Below are 20,938 nucleotides of genomic sequence, written 5' to 3'. Positions count from 1 at the left end.
CTGTCTCCCTCCCGATCCCATGTTGTTTCATTTATTCTTTTCCTACCCCCCAAACTCCCCACGTTGCACCTCCACTTCCTCATATCAGGGAGATCATATGATAGTTGTCTTTCTCCAATGGAAAATGTCAACATGTCTCAAAAGACAAGAATATAGGGGCGCCTGGGCGGCTCAGTCCGTTAAAGCGGCTGCCTTTGGCTCAAGTCATGATGCTGGGGTCCTAGGACTGAGCCCCGCATCAGACTCCCTGGTCAGCGGAGAGCCTGCTTCTCTGTCTACTTGTGCTCTGGCTGCTACTCTGCCTACTTGTGCTCTCTCTATAGCTCTCTGTCAAATAAAGAAATAAAATCTAAAAAAAAAAAAAAAAAGACAAGAATATCCTTAGATACAGAAATCTGACATTCATGATGACCAAAATGTGTACCCATAAGCAATTTGGAGCAGAAAGAAGGCAGCTATAATTACAGCTCTGTCTCATTTTAGGTATTTTAACACAATGAAATAAAGGAGTGGTTTGCAAATATATGCATTTTTAAGGTCTTCATTTTAAAAAGATCAGTTTGGGGATGCATGGGTGGCTCAGGCAGTTAAGCCTCCAACTCTTGATTTTGGCTCAGGTCATGATCTCAGGGTCATGAGACTGAGTCCCCCACCGTCCCCCCACACTAGGGGGAGAGTCTGCCTGAGATTCTCCCTCTCCTCTGCCCCTGCCTGGGGACCCCTCATGTGTGGGGAGTGCTCTCTCTCTCTCTCTCTAATAAATAACTCTTTTTTAGAAACTTAAATAAATGAATGAATTAATTAATTAAAAGACAACTTTATCCCCAATTTCATTTAAATAGCACTCTTTGGAGCACAGTGACAAAGTTTGATTTGTATATCCAAATGCAGATAAAAACTAGCTTCAGGAATGAAGCCAATTTGCATTAAAAATAAGTAGCAAGGTATTCCTTTGCTATTCCAAGCTGTCAACAGAACCAAGTGGAAACTGTAACTTAAGTCTTTCCAAGTAGTTTAGTCTTACTGAAATCAGTTGAACCTATAGTCAGAAACAAATTAGCAGAGAATCCTTATACTTCTCTCTAGTAAAATATTATCACTTGAGCACCGGGTGTCATATGTCAGTGTTCAATCACTAAATTCTACATCTGAAACTAATATTACACTGTATGTTAAATACCTGGAATTTAGATAAATCTTGGAAAAATATAGCACTGATGAGGCATACTTATATTTAATTATTTTCAGGTGCACATGACAATGTTAGGAAATAAGCAGAGGAAAAAAGGACACACCCATGAGGTGCCACTAAATTGAATTCACAAGCCTACAACTGTGGTAAGGGTTTGGAGGATAGTGAAGAGGTATACGGAATAAACATTACAAATGTTATCACACAATTTTAAAGTCTAAAAGCTAAAATGTAAGTGTCCTAAATGGAGGTTCAGAGCTGGCTAATGGAGATATTCAATTTGAAGAGGTATTTTTACCCATTACCTACACTATCACCACAGTTAATTGTTACAGAACAAACACAGTTGTGGAATTTTTCTAAAACGCATTAGCTCTCCCAAGCCAACATGAGCCTAACAGAATTGCTGGTGCAACCAAACAGATTAACAGGTATAATTAATTATTACAGTGGTTAATTCAGATAACTGAGAAAAATAATGTAATAAGCAGCACATTTTGTGGCTAAGAAAAACTAACTATACAAACTAGAAACAGGCAAAGTGCCAAGTTTTTTCCCACAACTTTAGGAAGCTAAGCTCAATTTTGGCTGCACAGCTCAAGATTAATCTAGTACAGATGGGATATTACAAAAGAGGGGGAAAAACGAAGGAAAACACAGTCGTTCTGCCTTTTTTGCCCCCTTAGACACAGTAAACTAACCGTACATTTCAAATGCAGTGGTAAAAGGGCATTTAAATTATGACCTTGTGTTGTTTTTGAGGTTTCTTTTTAAATACCAAGGTTGAAGACTTATTAATATTCCCCCAAAACACCCATGAAGAAAGGAGGTACCTTTGTCGAATAAACAAACTGATCAATAAACTTCCCATCTCCTGTAGCATTCTGAAGAGCAAACACTTGTTCAATCTTCACAACTGGAGACATGTTACACTTCTGCAAATCCAGGCTCCCTTTGTGCATTGTAATGGAAGCTGGTAAAGATTTCCTCGCGGCGGCCGTTTTCCAGGCTATTTTAACAGGAGGTGGTTCTTCCTCTTCCACGCTAGTGTGCCGCCTCTGGCTCTGTCTCCGAATTTCAGTACTTGAGAGTGAGGAGGCCACTTCACCCGCATTGGTCTGTTCCGGCTGAGTATTCAGCACTGACCTTGGTCTTCGGGTTTTCTTAACTTCAGCTTTGGAGGCAACATTCTTCTTTGCTTGGGACAAAGCCTCCTCAGGCTGTTTATCAATATAGATAAAAGTATACTGTTCTATTCTTTCCTCTCGAGTCATTTTTAGTGCCTTCTCTGCATGGGCAATACCAATGTCCCACTGAGCACGTTCTCTCTGAGGTCGGGGTTTTCGAATCTAAAAAAAGACCCAGGCAGATAAAAGACAGGTATTATTGGATACATTTCAATCTAATTGGTACATTTATACCAATATGTATTTCCCACGTGATCCTGACACCTTTCCAGGTAACATAAATCAATATATTCAGGTTCTTCAGTCAAATACATGAAATGTTCTAACTCCCTAACTTTGATAAGTCAGTATTACTATCAGATGACATGCAGGTCTACTGTCTTTCATATTTCCTTTTCTGTTGACCACTCTTCTGGACAAGTTCCTCAAAGAGGGAGCTGTCCCTTCTCACATTACATTCATAAAAAGCTAGCCATGAGGGAAAGGGAAGAGAGATTGCAGAACGATTACTTTCAGTGGTCAATGAAACACTAACATTAAAAATGACACCCTAAGGCTCCGGGGTACTACAGAGATCGCAACAAAGCAAATGGCGGAGTCAGTATTTGAAGCTGTGCTGGTAGTTTGTACCATAATGCAAACAGGAGCAGAATGCAGAGAAAGGAGAGAGCCCAGAGGAACAAATGAAAGTTGATAAGACATTGGGAAGAAAGAATGTATGAGAGAAAAAATAAACCCGAACCAGTTTCCATAGGTCTCCTTCACTGTTGCTCAGAAGACTTTGAGTTGCCAAGACAGATAAGAAAACTTTGAATGAAAGTATGCGAGATGACCAAAGCCATCAGGAATTATCTAGGGCATTAGACTGAGGTAGCCCAAAATTAGCTAATGAAACTATGAGAAGGGATGGTATATGTGAAAGGCTGATTTATGAATCTGTAAAATGTTGTCAGATAAAATTAATCAAAATCCTGTGTGATCAAATTTAGCTTTTAAAGAGTAAAAATATGACAAATTTCTGAATCACAAGAGACCACCCTAAAATTAGTTAAGTTTAAAAATGTCAACCAGATAGATAATCAGGAGTTGCTGTCATAATTCTAAAATATCCACCACCACAAACATATTTCTTGGTTCCATCACTAAGTGTGTCCTTGGTTGAACAAGTTACTTAAGCTGTCTGTGCCTAGTTTCATCTGCAGAAATAGGAATAATGGCATCTATCCCTCTTAAGTTGTTATAAAGATTAAATGAATTAATATACACAAAATGCTTAAAACAGTGCCTGTCTCATACTAGGTGCTCACTAAATATTTTAGAAACTTCACTTTCACAAAACAAATTTTACTAGATAAGAATAAAGGGAATCATATAAAGATAATGAAATAGGAGAAAGAATAGAACTCCCTAGCAAAATCCGCGTTTCACTAGCAGCTACTAGTCTTATGTACACTAATTCAATTCAAAAATAGAATCCAATACTGTATTAAGCAGAGTTCAAGTTTTTAATAGTATTTTAATGTTGTTTATATGAAATACAAAACCTACTGGCATACAATACATTATTAAAACTTAACTTAGGGGGGCGTCTGGGTGGCTCAGTGGGTTAAAGCCTCTGCCTTCAGCTCAGGTCATGATCCCAGGGTCCTGGGATCGAGTCCCGCATCGGGCTCTGCTCAGCAGAGACCCTGCTTCCCCCTCTCTCTGTGGGCCTCTCTGCCTACTTGTGATCTCTCTTTCTGTCAAATAAATAAATAAAATCTTTTAAATAAATAAATACATACATACATACAGCTGAACTTAGGTTAAAATAACATCATTCTAGCAACTCTCTAAATTCGAGTATGGAAACTTGTACTAAATTAAGTCCTCTAAAAACCATATCCGATTGGTAATGTTAGTATGTTGTCAGATACCTTTTGTTTCTCAGAGTGATTGCTGGCTTGTTTGGTTGCTTCAGCCAATAATTCTTCATACTGTTTATGACCTTTGTACTCTCGTACTCGCTTTTCATGAACCCATGCCCTCTCCGGCTGGTTGCTAAAAAACTGGACGTGATATTCCCGGGCACCTGAAAGCAAAAATTCTTATTAACCATTTCAGAACATAAGCATCCACATATACTCTGCCAAAAAGATGAACCTATGCCAGCTTCCCTGGCATCACTCCTATTAAAACTCGTACGCTTTGGATTGTCCAAAAATATAATCCAACACCTGCCAATTACACAACTAATAGTTACTGTAAAAAAAATCACTCCCAAATGATTAAAATTTGTCCAGCAAGTTTTAAGAGAAAGAAAATCAGAAATTCTGCTAATTATCAGATTTGTTACTTTGGTTACACAACTTATTTTTCCTTGTCTCAAAACTTTTTATAAACAAATCTGGGAATAAATAATTTTTTCTTCAAAAAGTGTGTAACAGGGGAGTCTGGGTGGCTTAATCGGTTAAGTGTCTACCTTTGGCCTCAGGTCATGATCCCAGAGTCCTGGGATCAAGCCCTATGTTGCGTTCCTTGTTCAGCAGGGAGTCTGCTTCTCTCTCTCTGCCTGCCCACCCCTCACCCCTGCTCCCTAGCTCGTGGGTGCTCATGTCTGTGCTCCCTCTCTCTCAAATATAATCTTTAAAAAATATTTATAACATATTTTCTTGGACTTTAAAAGTGCTAGTCAAATTGCTTTTCTGACTGTATAAAAGTGGGCTATACAGCCTCAAGGGTGGAGAAGAGGCCACTGACTCTTTCAGGGATCCTGTGAGGTCAAAACTGTCGTCACAATAATACCAAGATGCTACTGTCTTTTCAGTGTGGTAGCATTTGCACTTAATACTGCAGGAACAATGGTGAGTAAGACTGCTGGGATGTTAGCACAAATAAAGACAGTGAGTGACACCAAACTATACTAGTATCACATTCTAGTTACATAGAAGAGTAAGCATTCAGAAACTATGATAATTTGACATTATCATGACATTTAGGCACATGATCAGGGATCTTATACAACCATACACTGGCAGTTAAAACAAAAAGCCGCTTTTATTTAATGTCCTTGATGAAGTGGTAAAATGATTAATTTCACTAAATTTCAACCTCTGGACACTATCTTTTTAATATTCTGCATGTTGAAATGGGAGGTATGCATAAAGCACTTTTGTTTACTGAAGGGTGACAGTTATCTTGAGGAAAAGTACTTGTATGACTGATTGAGCTGCAAGATCACTGGTCACTTTTTCATCATTTTTATTGGAAAGAACGACTGACAGAAAAACTATGGTTACTTGAACTTGAGTATTTGGCAGGTATTTCCTTTAAAACGAACAAAGCAAGTTTGCTATTTCAATGAAATCAACTGACAGTATTTGTCGCCAGTGACAAAATTTGATCTTTCAAGCAAATATTAGAATTTTGGAAAACCTGGGTCTTCCAAATTCCCAATAATCAAAGAATTTTCTGATGAAATAACTGGTCATACAAACTAATGTAATTTTAAAAATATCTATAAAAGGGGCGCCTGGGGGACTCAGTTGTCAAGCATCTGCCTTTGGTTCAGGTCATGATCCTAGGGTTCTGGGATTGAGCCCCGCATCAGGCTCACTGCTTGGCAGGAAGCCTGCTTCTCTCTCTCCCACTCCCCCTGCTTATGTTCTCTCTCTCACTTTATCTCTGACTGTCAAATAAATAAATAAAATCTTAAAAAAATATATATATATATGTATACACACACACACACACACACATATATATAAATATAAACGGGGGGAGGGATGGGCCCCCCCTAGGTGGCCAGTCGATTAAGTACCCAACTCTTGATTTCAGCTAAGGTCATGTCATGATCTCAGGATGGTGAGATCAGAGCCTTGATTAAGATTATCTCTTCCTCTGCTCCTCCCCCTGGCTCCTATGCACACTCTCAATCTAAAGAAAAAAGATCTATAGAAGAATGTGTCAACATTTGGAAGATACATCTCACTTATTTTTTTTCCAATTTATTTATTTTCAGAAAAACAGTATTCATTATTTTTTCACCACACCCAGTGCTCCATGCAAGCTGTGCCCTCTATAATACCCACCACCTGGTACCCCAACCTCCCACCCCCCCGCCACGTCAAACCCCTCAGATTGTTTTTCAGAGTCCATAGTCTCTCATGGTTCACCTCCCCTTCCAATTTACCCAAAAGCACATACCCTCCCCAATGTCCATAACCCTACCCCCCTTCTCCCAACCCCCCTCCCCCCAGCAACCCACAGTTGATACATCTCACTTATTAAAGCCAGTATTTTTTATTTTTAAAAAAATTTTTAAAGATTTTATTTATTTATTTATTTGAGAGAGGGAAAGAGAAAAGGGAGTGGGACTGCATGGGGGGAGGGAGTACAGGGGGAGGGGAGACAAGCATACTCTGTGCTTAGTGCAGAGGCCCATGGGAAGGCAGGGGTCAATCCCAGGACCCAAAGATTATGACCTGAGCGAAAGTCAGACAATTAACCAACTGAGCCACCCAGGTACCCCAAACCACTATTTTTTAAATGTCCAATATGTAATGTTATAAAATCATGAAAGGTAAAAGATTCATTCAAAGTGCAAGACAGAACCAATGGAGTCCAATGTAACAAAGTACAAAAAGGTTATGGATATGATTTCAGATTCCATATTCCAACTAACCCACCACTTGTTGAGTTTTGGTGTAGTATCAAAGAAATATATACACATTACCTAAAAAGTCTATTAAAATACAGTATCCTTTTTCAACTACACATCTGTCTGAGGTCAGATTATCTTCATATAGTTAAACCAAAACAACAAATTTTAACAGATTGAATGTAGAAGCAGATACAAGAATCTAGTATCTAGCCAGTCATTAAAGAGATTTGCAATGATGTAAAATGATACTACCCTTCTCAATATTTTTGAGAAAGCATTTTTCATAAAAATACAATGACAACATATAATAATTTGTAAATGAATTAGTAAATTTTTAATTTACTAATTTATTTTTAAATTTTCTTAGCTTTAATTTCCAAATTAAAATAAATAGTAATAGATACAACCCATGTAAACAAAAGATTTTTAGTCATCAAACTATAAGAGTGTAAGAGGTGATGGGACCAAAAAATCTGAGAACTGCTATTCTAGAACAGTGCTACTCTCCAAGTGTGGTTCCCAGAACAAGCCAGTCTGTGGTAAAATAAACACAGAAGAGTAAGCATTTAAAAACTATGATAATTTGACGTTGTCATGACATTTAGGCACATGACCAGGGATCTTATACTATATTTTTTTGCAGGGGGGGAGGGGCCTTTCCTTTTTGTAATAGTTACTTTTAATGTATTTTACGTAAGTATTGGGCCATTTGTTTTAAGAAACAAACAAAAACTGGTTTTTTCCATACAAAGTTTGAAAAACACAACTCTACAGAAAATGTCTCAGGTTAATAGAGTACTGTATAACTGGTCTTAGTGAATCCAATTCAGGTAGGCAGAGAAAAATAATAAGCAGATCTTGAATAGAAAAATACAGGTATAAGCTTAAGTTGAACTCAGTTATCTGAAATCGACTGTATCTTGCATTTGAAATTTTTAAAATTTTGTTAGACATTAATGGGAGATTACCTAAGGAAGTATTTTGAAACCAGATTAAAATTTCTTATGTAAAATAGCCTATAAGAGAGAAATACACTCACAATTCAATTTCCATATAATCTGAGAAGGAAGAGCTAAGCACAATTTGACTATAATTAATCAAAGAAGGTTTATCAAAAGTCCAAGGGTTTTTAGAAACAAAAAAAGAAGGGGCTCCTAAGTGGCTCAGTCTTGAAGCGTCTGCCTTCAGCTCAGGTCATGATCCCAGGGTCCCAGGATTGAGCCCCCCATTGGGCTCCCTGCTCGGTGGGAAGCCTGCTTCTCCCTCTCCCACTTCCCCTGCTTGTGTTTCCTCTCTCACTGTGTCTCTTTCCATCAAGTAACTAAATAAAATCTCTTTCTCTCTCTATATATATATATTTATATATATATATTTATATATATATATATATTTATATATATATATTTATATATATATTTCTCTCTCTATATATAGGATACATATGCTATATATATATATATATATCCTATATATATATAAATTTATATAAATTTAATTATAAATGTAAATATATATATATATATATATATATATCCTAAACTAATAGGTGAGTTTGGAAAATAGGGTAGTGGGTACAGGTAACAAGGTTAAAAGAACATAGGGCATAATCTGTTTTCAAAATCAGTTAGTTATTCAGAATCAGAGTTTAAATTATAGTTAAAAACATGAAAACAAAAACACAGATGATGCAATCTCATTTTAATCTTTATTTTCAACTTCTTCCTCTATTACATCATTAGGACAGATGAAACAAATCAAACAATCTGCCTCTTTGTTATTATCACTTTATTTCCTGCTGGCCAAAGAACTATGAATGAAATAAAAATCTAAAGACCTGAAAAAATGAAAAGTAAGCAAATCTGTCTTTGAATAATAGGCTGAATTCCAAAAGAAAAATGCAGAGGAAATATTTTCTTTAAAAATTTATTTATTTTAGAAAGAGAGCGGGAGAGAGAGCCCGTACATGTATGTACATAAGTGGGGGAGGGACAGAGGTAGAAAATCTCAAGCAGATGCCTAGCTGAGTGTGGAGCCCTCCAGGGGGCTCAATCCCATGACCCTGAGGATTATGACCTGAGCTGAAATCTCCAGTCAGATGCTCAAATGACTGAGCCACCTGGGTGCCCCAGAAATGTTTTTATTTAAGAAAAATTATATGAAGGTAAAACCATCTAGTTTCAAACTTTAAAAAAAAAAAAAAAAAGTTAGGAATAGAAGTTCCAAGACGGGGCGCCTGAGTGGCTCAGTGGATTAAGCCTTTGCCTTCAGCTCAGATCGTGATCTCAGGGTCCTGGGATCGAGGTCTGCCCCACTCTCTGCTCAGCAGGCGCCTGCTTCCCCCGCCTCTCTCTGAGTGCCTCTATGCCTATTTGTGATCGCTCTCTGTCAAATAAATAAATGAAATCTTAAAAAAAAAAGAAGTTACAATAGGTAAAGAAGATGTGGTATACACATGCACACACACATACACACATAGTGGAATATTACTCAGTCATCAAAAAATGAAGTCTTGGGCGCCTGGGTGGCTCAGTGGGTTAAGCCGCTGCCTTCGGCTCCGGTCATGATCTCAGGGTCCTGGGATCGAGTCCCACATCGGGCTCTCTGCTCGTCGGGGGGCCTGCTTCCCTTCCCCTCTCTCTGCCTACCTCTCTGCCTACTGTGAGCTCTGTCGGGTAAATAGATAAAATCTTTAAAAAAAAAAAAAAATGAAGTCTTGCCATTTGTAATGATGTGGATGGAACTAGAGTATTAAGCTAAGCAAAGTAAGTCAATCAGAGAAAGGCAATTGTATGACCTAACTCATATGTGAATCTAAGAAACAAAACAGAGGAGCATAAGAAAAGAGAGGGAAAAATAAAACAAGATGAAATCTGAGAGGGAGCCAGACTGTAAGAAAACCATAAGAAACAGACTGAGGGTTGCTATAGGAGGGGGAGGAGGGAGATGGGGTAACTGGGTGATAGACATTAAGGAGAGCAAGGGGTATAATGAGCACTGGGTATTATATGCAACTGACGAGTCACTGAACTCAATCTCTGAAACTAGTAATACACTATCTTAATCAATTGAGCTTAAATAAAATAAATAAAAAATAAAAATTTCATTAGGTATAATGATATCATTTAAAACCTTCAGTAAAAATCTTTGCTATCCTATCTATTAATTACAATAAACATAAAGAAAAATAATTACTCTCAAATATTTCTTTTTTAGAGGAAGAGAGAGCAAGTGTGAGCACAGAGCAGAGCAAGAATCTTAACCAGACTGCATCCCCAGCACAGAGCCCGACACAGGGCTCAATCTCACAACCCTGAGATCATGACTTGATTTGATTAGATTAATTCCTAAATTTAAATACTTTCTTTGAAATACAGATGCAGCACAAATTGTGCTCTCACTTGTACCACCCAAAAAAGCTGTAATTAGGTTTTCACATAGTAATTAAATGTGAAATTATATAATCTCAAAATCACGCTTTTCTAAGGAGAGAGAATTGAAGAGCCACAACTCTCACATGATAGAATACCTCAGATTAAAAAAAAAAAAAGAAGTTACAATAGGTAAAGTAGATGTGGTATACACATACACACATAGTGGAATATTACTAGATAGAGACCCAGATAGGTACATGGATTATTTTATTAAAGAAGGCTTTGCCCTAACAGACACCTGAAAAGATGCTCAACATCACTGATCACCAGGAAAATGCAAATCGAAACTACAATGATACCATCTCACACCTATCAGAATGTCTAAAATTAACAATATAGGAACAATAGGTGTTGATGAGGATGTGGGATTACACTGCTGGTGGGCATGCAAACGGTGCAGCCACTATGGAAAACAGTATGGAGTATCCTCAAAAAGTTAAAAAGAGAACTACCTTACAATCCAGCAATTGCACTACTGGGTTATTTACCCAAAGAATACAAAAATACTAATGCAAAAGGATACATGTACCCTTATGTTTATAGCAGCATTGTTTACAATAGCCAAGATACGGAAGCAGCCCAAGTGTCCTATCAAACTAGTAAATAAAGAAGATGTGATACACACACACACACACACACACACACAGGGAATATTACTCAGCCATAAAAAGAATGAAATCTTGCCATTTGCAACAACACGGACGGAGCTAGAGAGTATAATGCTAAGTCAGTTAGATATCATATGATTTCACTCATACATGGACTTTAACAAACAAAACAAGAAAAGGGAAGAAATAAGAGAGAGACAAACTCTTAATTATAGAAAACAGACTGATGGTTACCAGAGGGGAGGTAGGTAGGGGAATGGGTTAAATAGGTGATGCGGATTAAGGAGCCCACTTGTGATGAGCACAGGGTGATGTATGGAAGTGCTGAATTACTACATTATACAGCTGAAACTGATAGAACACTGTATGTTACCTGGAATTAAAATTAAATAAGGCTTGGTCCTTTGGAAAATCTCCCACTCATAGAAACATAGATTATTAAACCTGCAAGATACTTCAGAGGTTACTGAATCCAACACCCTTAATAATAAGTAATAAATCAAACAACTAGGACTGCCTTCCCCCAACCTTGGTAAATTATAACTAGGTGAATTCATTGTTTTCTTTTTAATATATAGTATGTTTAAGAGTGGGGGTTATGGAATAAGGTCTCTCTGAAACTATTTACTTATTCAAAACATAAAGATAATAATATACCTACTTTGTAGTGTTGCTGCTATGTGGACTGCATATATAAGATATATAAGATAAAATATATAAGAGAATTGCTTAATACAGTGCCTTGCACGAAAGTTGATATTCAACAACGCTGGGTTTTTGTTGTTGTTGTTTTCACTTCTGCCCCACTGATGTTTCCAGTTACCCAATCTTGAATCAGCAGGGTATAATGACAGATAACTGCTTTCTTTCTTTTTTTTTTTTTTTTTTTAATTTTTATTTATTTGTCAGGGACAGAGGGATAGAGAGTGAGCGAGCACAGGCAGACAGAGAGGCAGGCAGAGGCAGAGGGAGAAGCAGGCTCCCCGCCGAGCAAGGAGCCCGATGTGGGACTCGATCCCAGGACCCTGGGATCATGACCTGAGCCGAAGGCAGCTGCTTAACCAACTGAGCCAACCAGGCGTCCCAGGTAACTGCTTTCTATACCAGGGCATATTACTGGCTATGAAGCACAAAAGTTACAGATCTGACTTGCAAGACTTATGTAGACATTTTTTTTCTTCATAACAGTGAACAGGGAGCAAGACAGAAAGTTTAAAGTAAAAGAAAAAAGAAATAGGCACAAAGTTGTCACAAACAAGAAGAAATTCAACACATAACAGGTGAGTTCACAAAGCAAATATCCAGAAATAAATTCCAAGCTCAAACCTTCCCCTAACTAAGCAAGTCCTTTCCAAATGCTAGAATATCAGAAATCTAATACACATGTTTTAGATAAACCCATGAAAAAGAATAGAGAATAGTTAGAAAACATCCTTCCTCAACACTTATTAATATTCCTAAGGTAGGATTCTATAGATTCAAGCCGTACGTCTATGTCGTATTGAATGTATAAAGATGTCTCAGCAAATTTGCAGATTCAAAAATGGAGCGGAGGGAAAAAGCATCTTGAAAATTTTATCAGGATGAAAAGCACTTATGTGGGTAAAAAATTACTACTCAAAGGAGTCAATGATGAAATAACATGTACAACAAAAGCATGGCTCAAATGCCTACTAAGCTCTATAAGACATCTTATTATTTACCCAACTGCTTTCTCTCTTTTGGAATTCACATGAGATGTCAGTCAGATAAAGGTTTTTAAAGAAGTATAGAAGAAACTATAAAACAAATGTAGGGTATTTTTTTTTTAAGATTTTATTTATTTATTTGACAGACAGAGATCACAAGTAGGCAGAGAGGCAGGCAGAGAGCAGAGGAAGCAGGCTCCCTGCTGAGCAGAGAGCCCGATGTGGGGCTCGATCCCAGGATCTTGAGATCATGACTTGAGCCGAAGGCAGAGGCTTTACCTCACTGAGCCACCCAGGTGCCCCACAAATGTAGGGTGTTATAAGGGAAAACAAGGACCATTATCAGTTGTAGAGACTTTATGCCCATTAAAACGACCATGACTAGATCACTGGTTATTAAAAACTGACATATTCTGGTGTCAGATTATATGCATATTCTTTTTTTTTTTTTAAAGATTTATTTATTTACCTTAGAGAGAGAGAGAGAGAGAGAGGGAGCATGAGTGGGGGGAAGGGCAGAGAGAGCAAACCCTCAAGCAGACTCCCCACTGAACACGCACCTAAGGCAGCCTCAATCCCATGAGCCATGAGACCCTGAGCTGAAACGAAGAGTTACACATATAACCAGTTGAGCTAACAGGGTGCCCCTTATGTGCATATCCTTACAGTCATATACAATATTTAAGATTCAATTTTTTCCCCTAACCTTTAATATCTATTTGTGCCTTTACTTACCTCTTGTGTTAATTTTGGTATGAACCTCGAGCTGGGGATCACTTGAAACCATGCAAGGCCACCAAGGATAGGTTCCCACCTTAGACCAAACAAGATCGCCAACCTGGAACTTAACACCAGCTGACGCTTCTGTTGTTGGAACAGAAGATAATATTGGCTGAACCTATAGGAAAAGGTCATAAAACTTCATCAGCAGAGAAAATTTTAAAAAAAGAAAAGAAAGAAACTATGAACAAAGTACATTAAACATGCTCACCATGTAAAATTTATCTTCAATTATACTTGCCCTAATACTTAACCATAACTAGCAAAAAAGAAGAGAAAGAAAATAATAAGTCCCCATCCAAATACTGAAAATAGGACTGATATTTCTGATGTCTTATTACTGATAAGGCATCTTGAGAATTCACATAATCCATTAAAAAATGGTCATAAAAATATTTTTGTAATTTTGTATGGTGATAGACAGTAACTACACTTATTTCAGCGGACATTTTGCAATGCATATACATATCAAATCAATATTTTGTACACCCGAAACTAATAAAATGATATATGTCGATTATATTTCAATAAGACAAAGTGGTCATAGTTTTGAAAAGAAAAATAATTCACTGAAAGTATCTACCTCTTAAACCAGCTCCAAGATTTATTTCAGTATAGTTTCTGAAATCCAGAAGTATGGAACTGTAATAATACGTATGGTATGTGTTACAATATAACCCCCCTGCTTTACCTCCCTACCCCATCCCTGGTTAGACAGTATTCAATATGGCAACTCACTGGGGGGTCCTCTTTTAGTACTGGCTCTTCTCTTGGTTTTTCGGACACAGTGTCAACCCTCTCATTTGGTCTCTAGGTGAAAAGGTATAGATAAAAAGAAGAAAATGGCAGCCAACCAAAGAACAGTGACATACACAAAAAGAATCAAAACTAAATAGGAAAGAGAATAAAGGACATTTATTAATTGAATAACGTAGGTAATAAGAACACAACTGCTGCAGTACATGATGCTATGTCTTAAATTCATGTTCCAGTCCACACCATAGTTATATCTCTCATTTCTTATTACTTTTTAAAACTTATGTGTTGATTGTTGTTGCTATTTTTTTTAACCTAACAGGGTGCAGAAAAATGAGCACTCTCAGACGGCTAGTAAGATGTAACTTGGAATTTTTCAGGAGAGCAATATGGTATGTATGAAAAACCTTAAATTTACAGACTCTGATCCAGCAAATCCCCTTCTAAATGTATATGTATACTGAACAGCATTGAGAGGTATAAATACACAAAAAGATATGCACACTAGTCCTATTAATAAAAGCAAATACTAGAAAACAATCTAGATGTCCAGTAATTTAAATTAGCCTAATAAGTTACAGTATAACAAGACAGTGAAATAACATACATTTTAAAATGACATGGGAGGGGTGCCCGGCTGGCTTAAATGGTAGAGCGTGCAACTCTTGATCTCAGGTTTGTGAGTTCAAGTGCCACACTGGGTACAGAGATAACTGAAAAATAAAATCTTGAAAAAAATAGATAAATAAAATGACATAGGAAAATAACAATATAATGTTATTTGAAAAGAAAAAACTGTAAAGCAGTTTGTATAATATGATTCCAATCTTGGAAAAATAATTTTTTTAATTTATTGTTTAAATTTTATTTATTTATTTGACAGAGAAAGGAGAAAAAGGCTCCCCGCTGAGCAGGGAGCCCAATGTGGGGCTCAATCCCAGGACCCTGGGATCATGACCTGAGCTGAAGGCAGATGCTTAACCCACTGAGCCATCCAGGCACCCCAAAATAATTTTTTTTAATGTGCACAGAAAGAAAAATTAGAATACTACCAGGTGATGGAAAAGTGATTGTTCTGATGTGCCTTTCTGTTATTTGTCAAATTGTCTATGATAAACATTACTTTTCCAATCATAAAACCCACACATATATTACTTAAAAATTAATTTCTACAACCCTTTGGGAAGGGTACTTATAAGTATCTATCAAAATTCAAAATATATCATTCTTCAATTAGGCAATTACATTTTAAGAAATTACAGAAAACAAAAGAACATCTAAGCAGAAGATGGTTAAGTATAGCATTATTTCATGCCAGTAATCTACATGTCTATCAACATCTTCCAACTTTTTATTTTAAAATAGCCCATACACGCCTTAAGAGGTATTTGATACATTTTATACCAGAATGATAAAAGTAGTTATCTTTGAGAATGAGGTTAGGGAAATGGTGAAGGAAGATCTATATTTTTGTGTTACACGTATTTCCTGTAAAAAGCAGATCACTTTTGTAATTTAAAAGATTTTTTAAGACTTTTCACTTGTCAAAGAACAGAACTTAATTTAGATGGCATAAAGATGGCATTGATATACCCATCAAATTAAGTCTTAATTCCAATTTTAAAATATGGGTAATTCTAGAAGCTACTTAAAATTTTCAATTAATTGAAGACACTGTTACAAAAACAGCAAAAACAAAGTTTTATTAAATAAAAAATTGTAGAAAGGTTTGTAAGTATTAGGAAATGAGAAGCCAGACTAACATCCTAAACACCAATTAGCAATCACTTATTCAGCAGTGCCTATGACTTTCCAGGCCCTATTCTAGTAGGTGGGTATGCAATCATGAAACAAATAGATTTGATCACTCACCTCAGAAAGCTTACAGTTGGGTACGACAGACAGTAAACAATTAAAAACGTACACTTATACAATGTAAATATATGAAGAGAAATAATGTGGGAGTGTGTATCTTTATTATTTTTTCCTTTTTTTTTTTTGAGATTTTATTTATTTATTTGACAGAGAGAGACACAGTGAGAAAGGGAACACAAGCAGGGGGAGTGGGAGAGGGAGAAGCAGGCTTCCCAAGCAGGGAGTCCGATAAGGGGCTCAATCCCAGGACCCTGGGATCCTGACCCAAGCCAAAAGCAGACGCTTAACCACTAACCACCCAGGCGCCCCAGAGTGTGTATCTTTAAATATGAAGGTCAGAAAATGCCTCTCTGAGAAAGTCCATTATAATCTGAGAGTCAGAGGAAGAGTAGTTAGTCTACTAAAAAGTGGCAGAACATTCCAGAAAGAAGGCATGACATGTGTGAAGTTTCTGGGTCTTAAAAAGTAGAAATTTCAGGAAGGCCTTTACAACTGACTTAATTACCCAAAGAGAGAGGTTAGAAGATGAGAGAGGGGAGGCAGGCTATATTACAAGTAAGTATAGTCAAGCGTTTTATATTAAGGGCAATAAAAAGCCACCAAAGAGGATGAGGTAGAGAAGTAGCATACACCAATTTATGTTTTTAAAAAATCATGTTAGCTATTACATGGAGAGTATTTTGGGAAAAAAAGTAGTGACAAGTTGCTGATGGGCACAAAATTCACTGTCAGATATGTCTGTGGTTGGTATCATGACTATGTAATCTAATAGGACACACTCGTTGAGCAAGGAAAGAAAAATCTATGTTCAAATGAAAACTGTTTTCCAAAATGCTGGTATAAGAATAAAGCAGTCTGGAAATACTGTCCCCATTTCCACAGGCCCTTTCGGTAGCTTCACTTCAATCTACAGAAGTAGTTTAAGCCTTCACCTCCACTTCTCATTCTAAAGCTACCAACAAGAAGACAAGCCCACTTGAGGAAGTACATACGTCGCTAAGAAAGCGAGTCATCCGCCTCTGCACGTTCAATCTTCATGATGTCTGGAAGTAAGGGATCTCCATAACTCCTTTTGAGGGCAGATAGATAAGGAGTGACTCATCTTTGCCAAACAACAGAATCCTACTATTATTTTAAGAACTGGTCTGAAGTCCATTAACATTTTTCCCTTTCTGGATTAAAGATGGGATTTCCCTCAAAACTCTTTATTATTCAAATGTCTTATTTTGTTGGGGGGTTATAAATCGTTTCCTTTTCCTCCTGGTTTGCATTCGGTACATGCAGTAATGCAATACTGCATTCCATTTGCACCCTTCCTTGGAGAAAAACTTACTGGTTTTCTACCTTCCAAGTGGAATGTTACAGAAGATAGTAAGAAATCTTGAAATAGACCTATGATTTTATTAATAATGTTGTTCTTAGAATATAATATACCTCAAGATTTAAAAAATGATGTAAATTGGGCATGTGGGTGGCTCAGTGGGTTAGGCCTCTGCCTGCAGCTCAGGTCATGATCTCAGGGTCCTGGGATCGAGCCCTGCATTGGCTCTCTGCTCAGCAGAGAGCCTGCTTCTCCCTCTCTCTCTGCCTCTCTCTCTGCCTACTTGTGATCTCTCTCTCTGTCAAATAAATAAATAAAATCTTTAAAAAAGAAAAAAAAAGATTTAAAAAAAAAAAAACCTTATCTTTTTTTAATGTATTATTATTATTTTAATGGTTTGTTCCAGAATGCTAGCTTTTGCTTCAGGCTAAACACTTTAAACACTGTTAAAATTGTTTACAGATTCATCTTAAAAGGCAAACAATGGCAAGGGAGAGAAATAAGCCTAAGATTTATTCTAAGCTTTCAAGACTATATAAATAAAAGAAAGAAAAACAAGTCAAATAAGGATGATGCAGTGATAGAAAGGAAATATACCTTGTAAAATGTGCTAATGCATGAACAAAACAGAAATATCTAGGAGGCATTTAGTCTATAGCCATACCACCCTGAATGTACCTGATTTCATCTGATCTCAGAAGCTAAGCAGGGTTGGGGCTGGGGTGGGAAAAATATCCAGTGGACACTGACTTGAGCTCAAAAGAAAGCAGAAAAGTAAGGAGATAAACCAACAGATAACATAGTATCATAAACACCAATTAAGGGGTGAAGTTTTTAAAACAACATGGTCAATGGAAGTCAAATACTGAGGAGTCAAGAAAAATGAGTCAGAAAATGCCAACAGATAAAATACTTCTGGGTATAACATCCATTTTCCTTTAGTTGCTGGAAGGATAGATAAGCTTAAAGAGATTAAAATCAACTAAGGACAAAAGATACTTTTTCTGGTATTAATAGTGTTGCTTTAGGAAGAGAGCGTCAGAGAAAAAGATGACAATGAGTTAGCTCTCCTCAGTTTTAAATATTTGATTTTATGGGTATATACCTCTTTTTTTACTTTTTTAGCTGATTCCATATGGAAAGACCTATATTCCAGGAAAGAATAACAAGAAGTTTCTTAAACAGGAAAAAATACTTTAAGACAGAAACTAAAATGAAATAACATTATCCAAAATAATTCCTTTTAAAAAATTTGCCCTATTGCTTTTATTAAAATGCAAGAGATCTGGGGCGCCTGGGTGCCTCAGTGGATTAAGCCTCTGCCTTCAGCTCAGGTCATGATCCCAGGGTCCTAGAATCGAGCCCTGCTCAGCAAGGAGCCTGCTTCCTCGCCTCTCTCTACCTGTCTCTCTGCCTGCTTGTAATCTCTCTCTCTCTGTCAAATAAATAAAATCTTTTTTTTTTTTAATAAAATCTTAAAAAAAAAAAAAAGCAAGAGATTTATTAGGATGAATAACATGCATAAAACCTGGCAGAATTCCAAATCCCTAAAAATTTTCAAAACATTAAGTAAAATCGTACATTTAAAAAATCTTAAATCAACATTTAAGGTGGAAAAAAAATTCAAAGGCAATAAATTATTCATGCATTTTTCTTTTACTTTCTGAATAACTTTAAGTGCATAACCTTTTTTTTTTTTTAAAGATTTTATTTATTTATTTGACAGAGAGAGATCACAAGTAGGCAGAGAGGCAGGCAGAGAGAGAGAAGAGAGAGAGAGAGGAAAGCAGGCTCTCCGCTCAGCAGAGAGCCCGATGCGGGACTCGATCCCAGGACCCTGGGATCATGACCTGAGCCGAAGGCAACGGCTTAACCCACTGAGCCACCCAGGTGCCCCAGTGCATAACCTTTCTTTCAATTAACATATAATATATAATTTGTTTCAGGGGTACAGGTCTATGAATCATCAGTCTTATACAATTCACAGCACTCTCCATAGCTTAAGTGCCTAATCTCAAACACTAAAACGTTTATCTGTACAAAAAGAACATTTTGCATGTCAAAAGTTTCTAAGAATTTTAAGACCTAATACTCTGAAACAAACATAAGCTCTAATTTAGTACTGATGGAACAGAAGCCACTATTCGGCTTTTTATAAGTGAAAATGGCAAGCTAAGAGTTAATGAGACTAGTCTTAGTGAATAAGCCCACTGAGGTGCTGGTGGAAGACCAATGTCTGAATAGGGCCTACACTCACATGCCAGAGGCATGACACCTGCCAAGGAGGAAGACATGCAGAAACACTTCCACATGTTTCTAATTTGATAGGAGGGAAAACAGCTAAACGAGCATTACAAAATATACAATTTCAGTAGTGATCTCAGATCTCTTGCTGCCGAGATGTCTGGACACATTTTATTGTTGAGAGATATACTTAGGTTGTTCCAAATAATAGTCACTCTCTAGAAGGCCAAACAGCTCAGAATTGGAAATACTTGTAAGATCAAACACCAAGAAAAAGGAAAGAAAGAAGTAGTGAGAAATCACGAACTATTACCTTGAATGAGATTGTTTGTTCAAAAAAGAACCTATGAGTGGGCTTTGAAGGAACAAAATTATATATAAAAGCAAATCCAGCTTAAGGACAAATGTTTCAAACTTCTCCAAGCACTCAGTTCTCATTATGCTTCTTTAAGCATCTGGGGAGGGGAGCTGTCCAGTGGCATCAGCAGACTCTCACTTGAGCTCCTCTTTCATTTCTAAGCCCTCTACAATGCTTAACACCAAGTAAGGGCTTGGACCCTTAGTAACAACCAGGAGGCACAAGGGTATCAAAAATTGAACACTTACAAGAAACTGTCCTAAGGGAAACAAAATAAATGTTGTTCAAATTGAAGAAACCTAATTAAAACAACAACAAAAAACACAAGGTTACAAAACCAATTAGTTTGTGAACATCACTGGTCCTCTGTACAGTACTGTACAGTACAGTACAGTACTGAAGGATGGTACTAACAACAAGCAAGAGCCTTGGGGGCCCTAGCTTTAAAGTTCCAGGATCAGAATGGAGTACAACTGTTACAGCATTCATTGCTTAAATTTGTAACTATCCCCCATGTGTGATAGATTTTAATTAATCAAAATTCAATTAACAAGAACTCTTTTTTTCTCTTTGGAAAAAAAGAGAGGAGGGAAGGGAGAAAGTAACAAAGAGGAAAAGGGAAAGAAGGATGGGAGAGGGAGAAAGGGGGCAAGGTGAAAAAGTTACGGGGGTAGGGAGAGAAACAAAGGGGAGAGAGACAAAACAATACAAAAAACCCTGGATTTTTCCCCAAAACTCAACTTTGTTCATACATTAGTACACATATATGTATTATCTTGTTCCTCTTACTAGAATATAAGCAAACTGAAAGTAGACACCTTTAATTTCATTTATTCCTATTCTTAGCAAAGAGTCT

At 37.0% G+C, this 20,938-nt stretch overlaps 1 protein-coding gene across 5 annotated transcripts in view; it reads right to left on the bottom strand.

The window, feature by feature from the left end:
* Positions 1 to 20,938, bottom strand: part of NSD3 (nuclear receptor binding SET domain protein 3) — a 124,646-nt gene that overhangs the window by 52,992 nt on the left and 50,716 nt on the right. For all 5 annotated transcript variants that reach the window (XM_044225366.1, XM_044225368.1, XM_044225369.1 and 2 more), the window contains exons 3-6: positions 14,267 to 14,338; positions 13,484 to 13,646; positions 4,296 to 4,450; positions 2,026 to 2,541 (exon numbers count right to left, since the gene is read on the bottom strand). In XM_044225366.1, coding sequence (XP_044081301.1) covers positions 2,026 to 2,541; positions 4,296 to 4,450; positions 13,484 to 13,646; positions 14,267 to 14,338 — 906 coding nt within the window. The remainder of the gene's footprint in view (positions 1 to 2,025; positions 2,542 to 4,295; positions 4,451 to 13,483; positions 13,647 to 14,266; positions 14,339 to 20,938) is intronic.

This window comes from Neovison vison, chromosome 11, assembly GCF_020171115.1.
Source record: "Neovison vison isolate M4711 chromosome 11, ASM_NN_V1, whole genome shotgun sequence".
NCBI lineage: Eukaryota > Metazoa > Chordata > Mammalia > Carnivora > Mustelidae > Neogale > Neogale vison.
The sequence above is the reverse complement of the archived record's forward strand: the minus strand, read 5'-3'. Positions and strand labels throughout refer to the sequence as shown.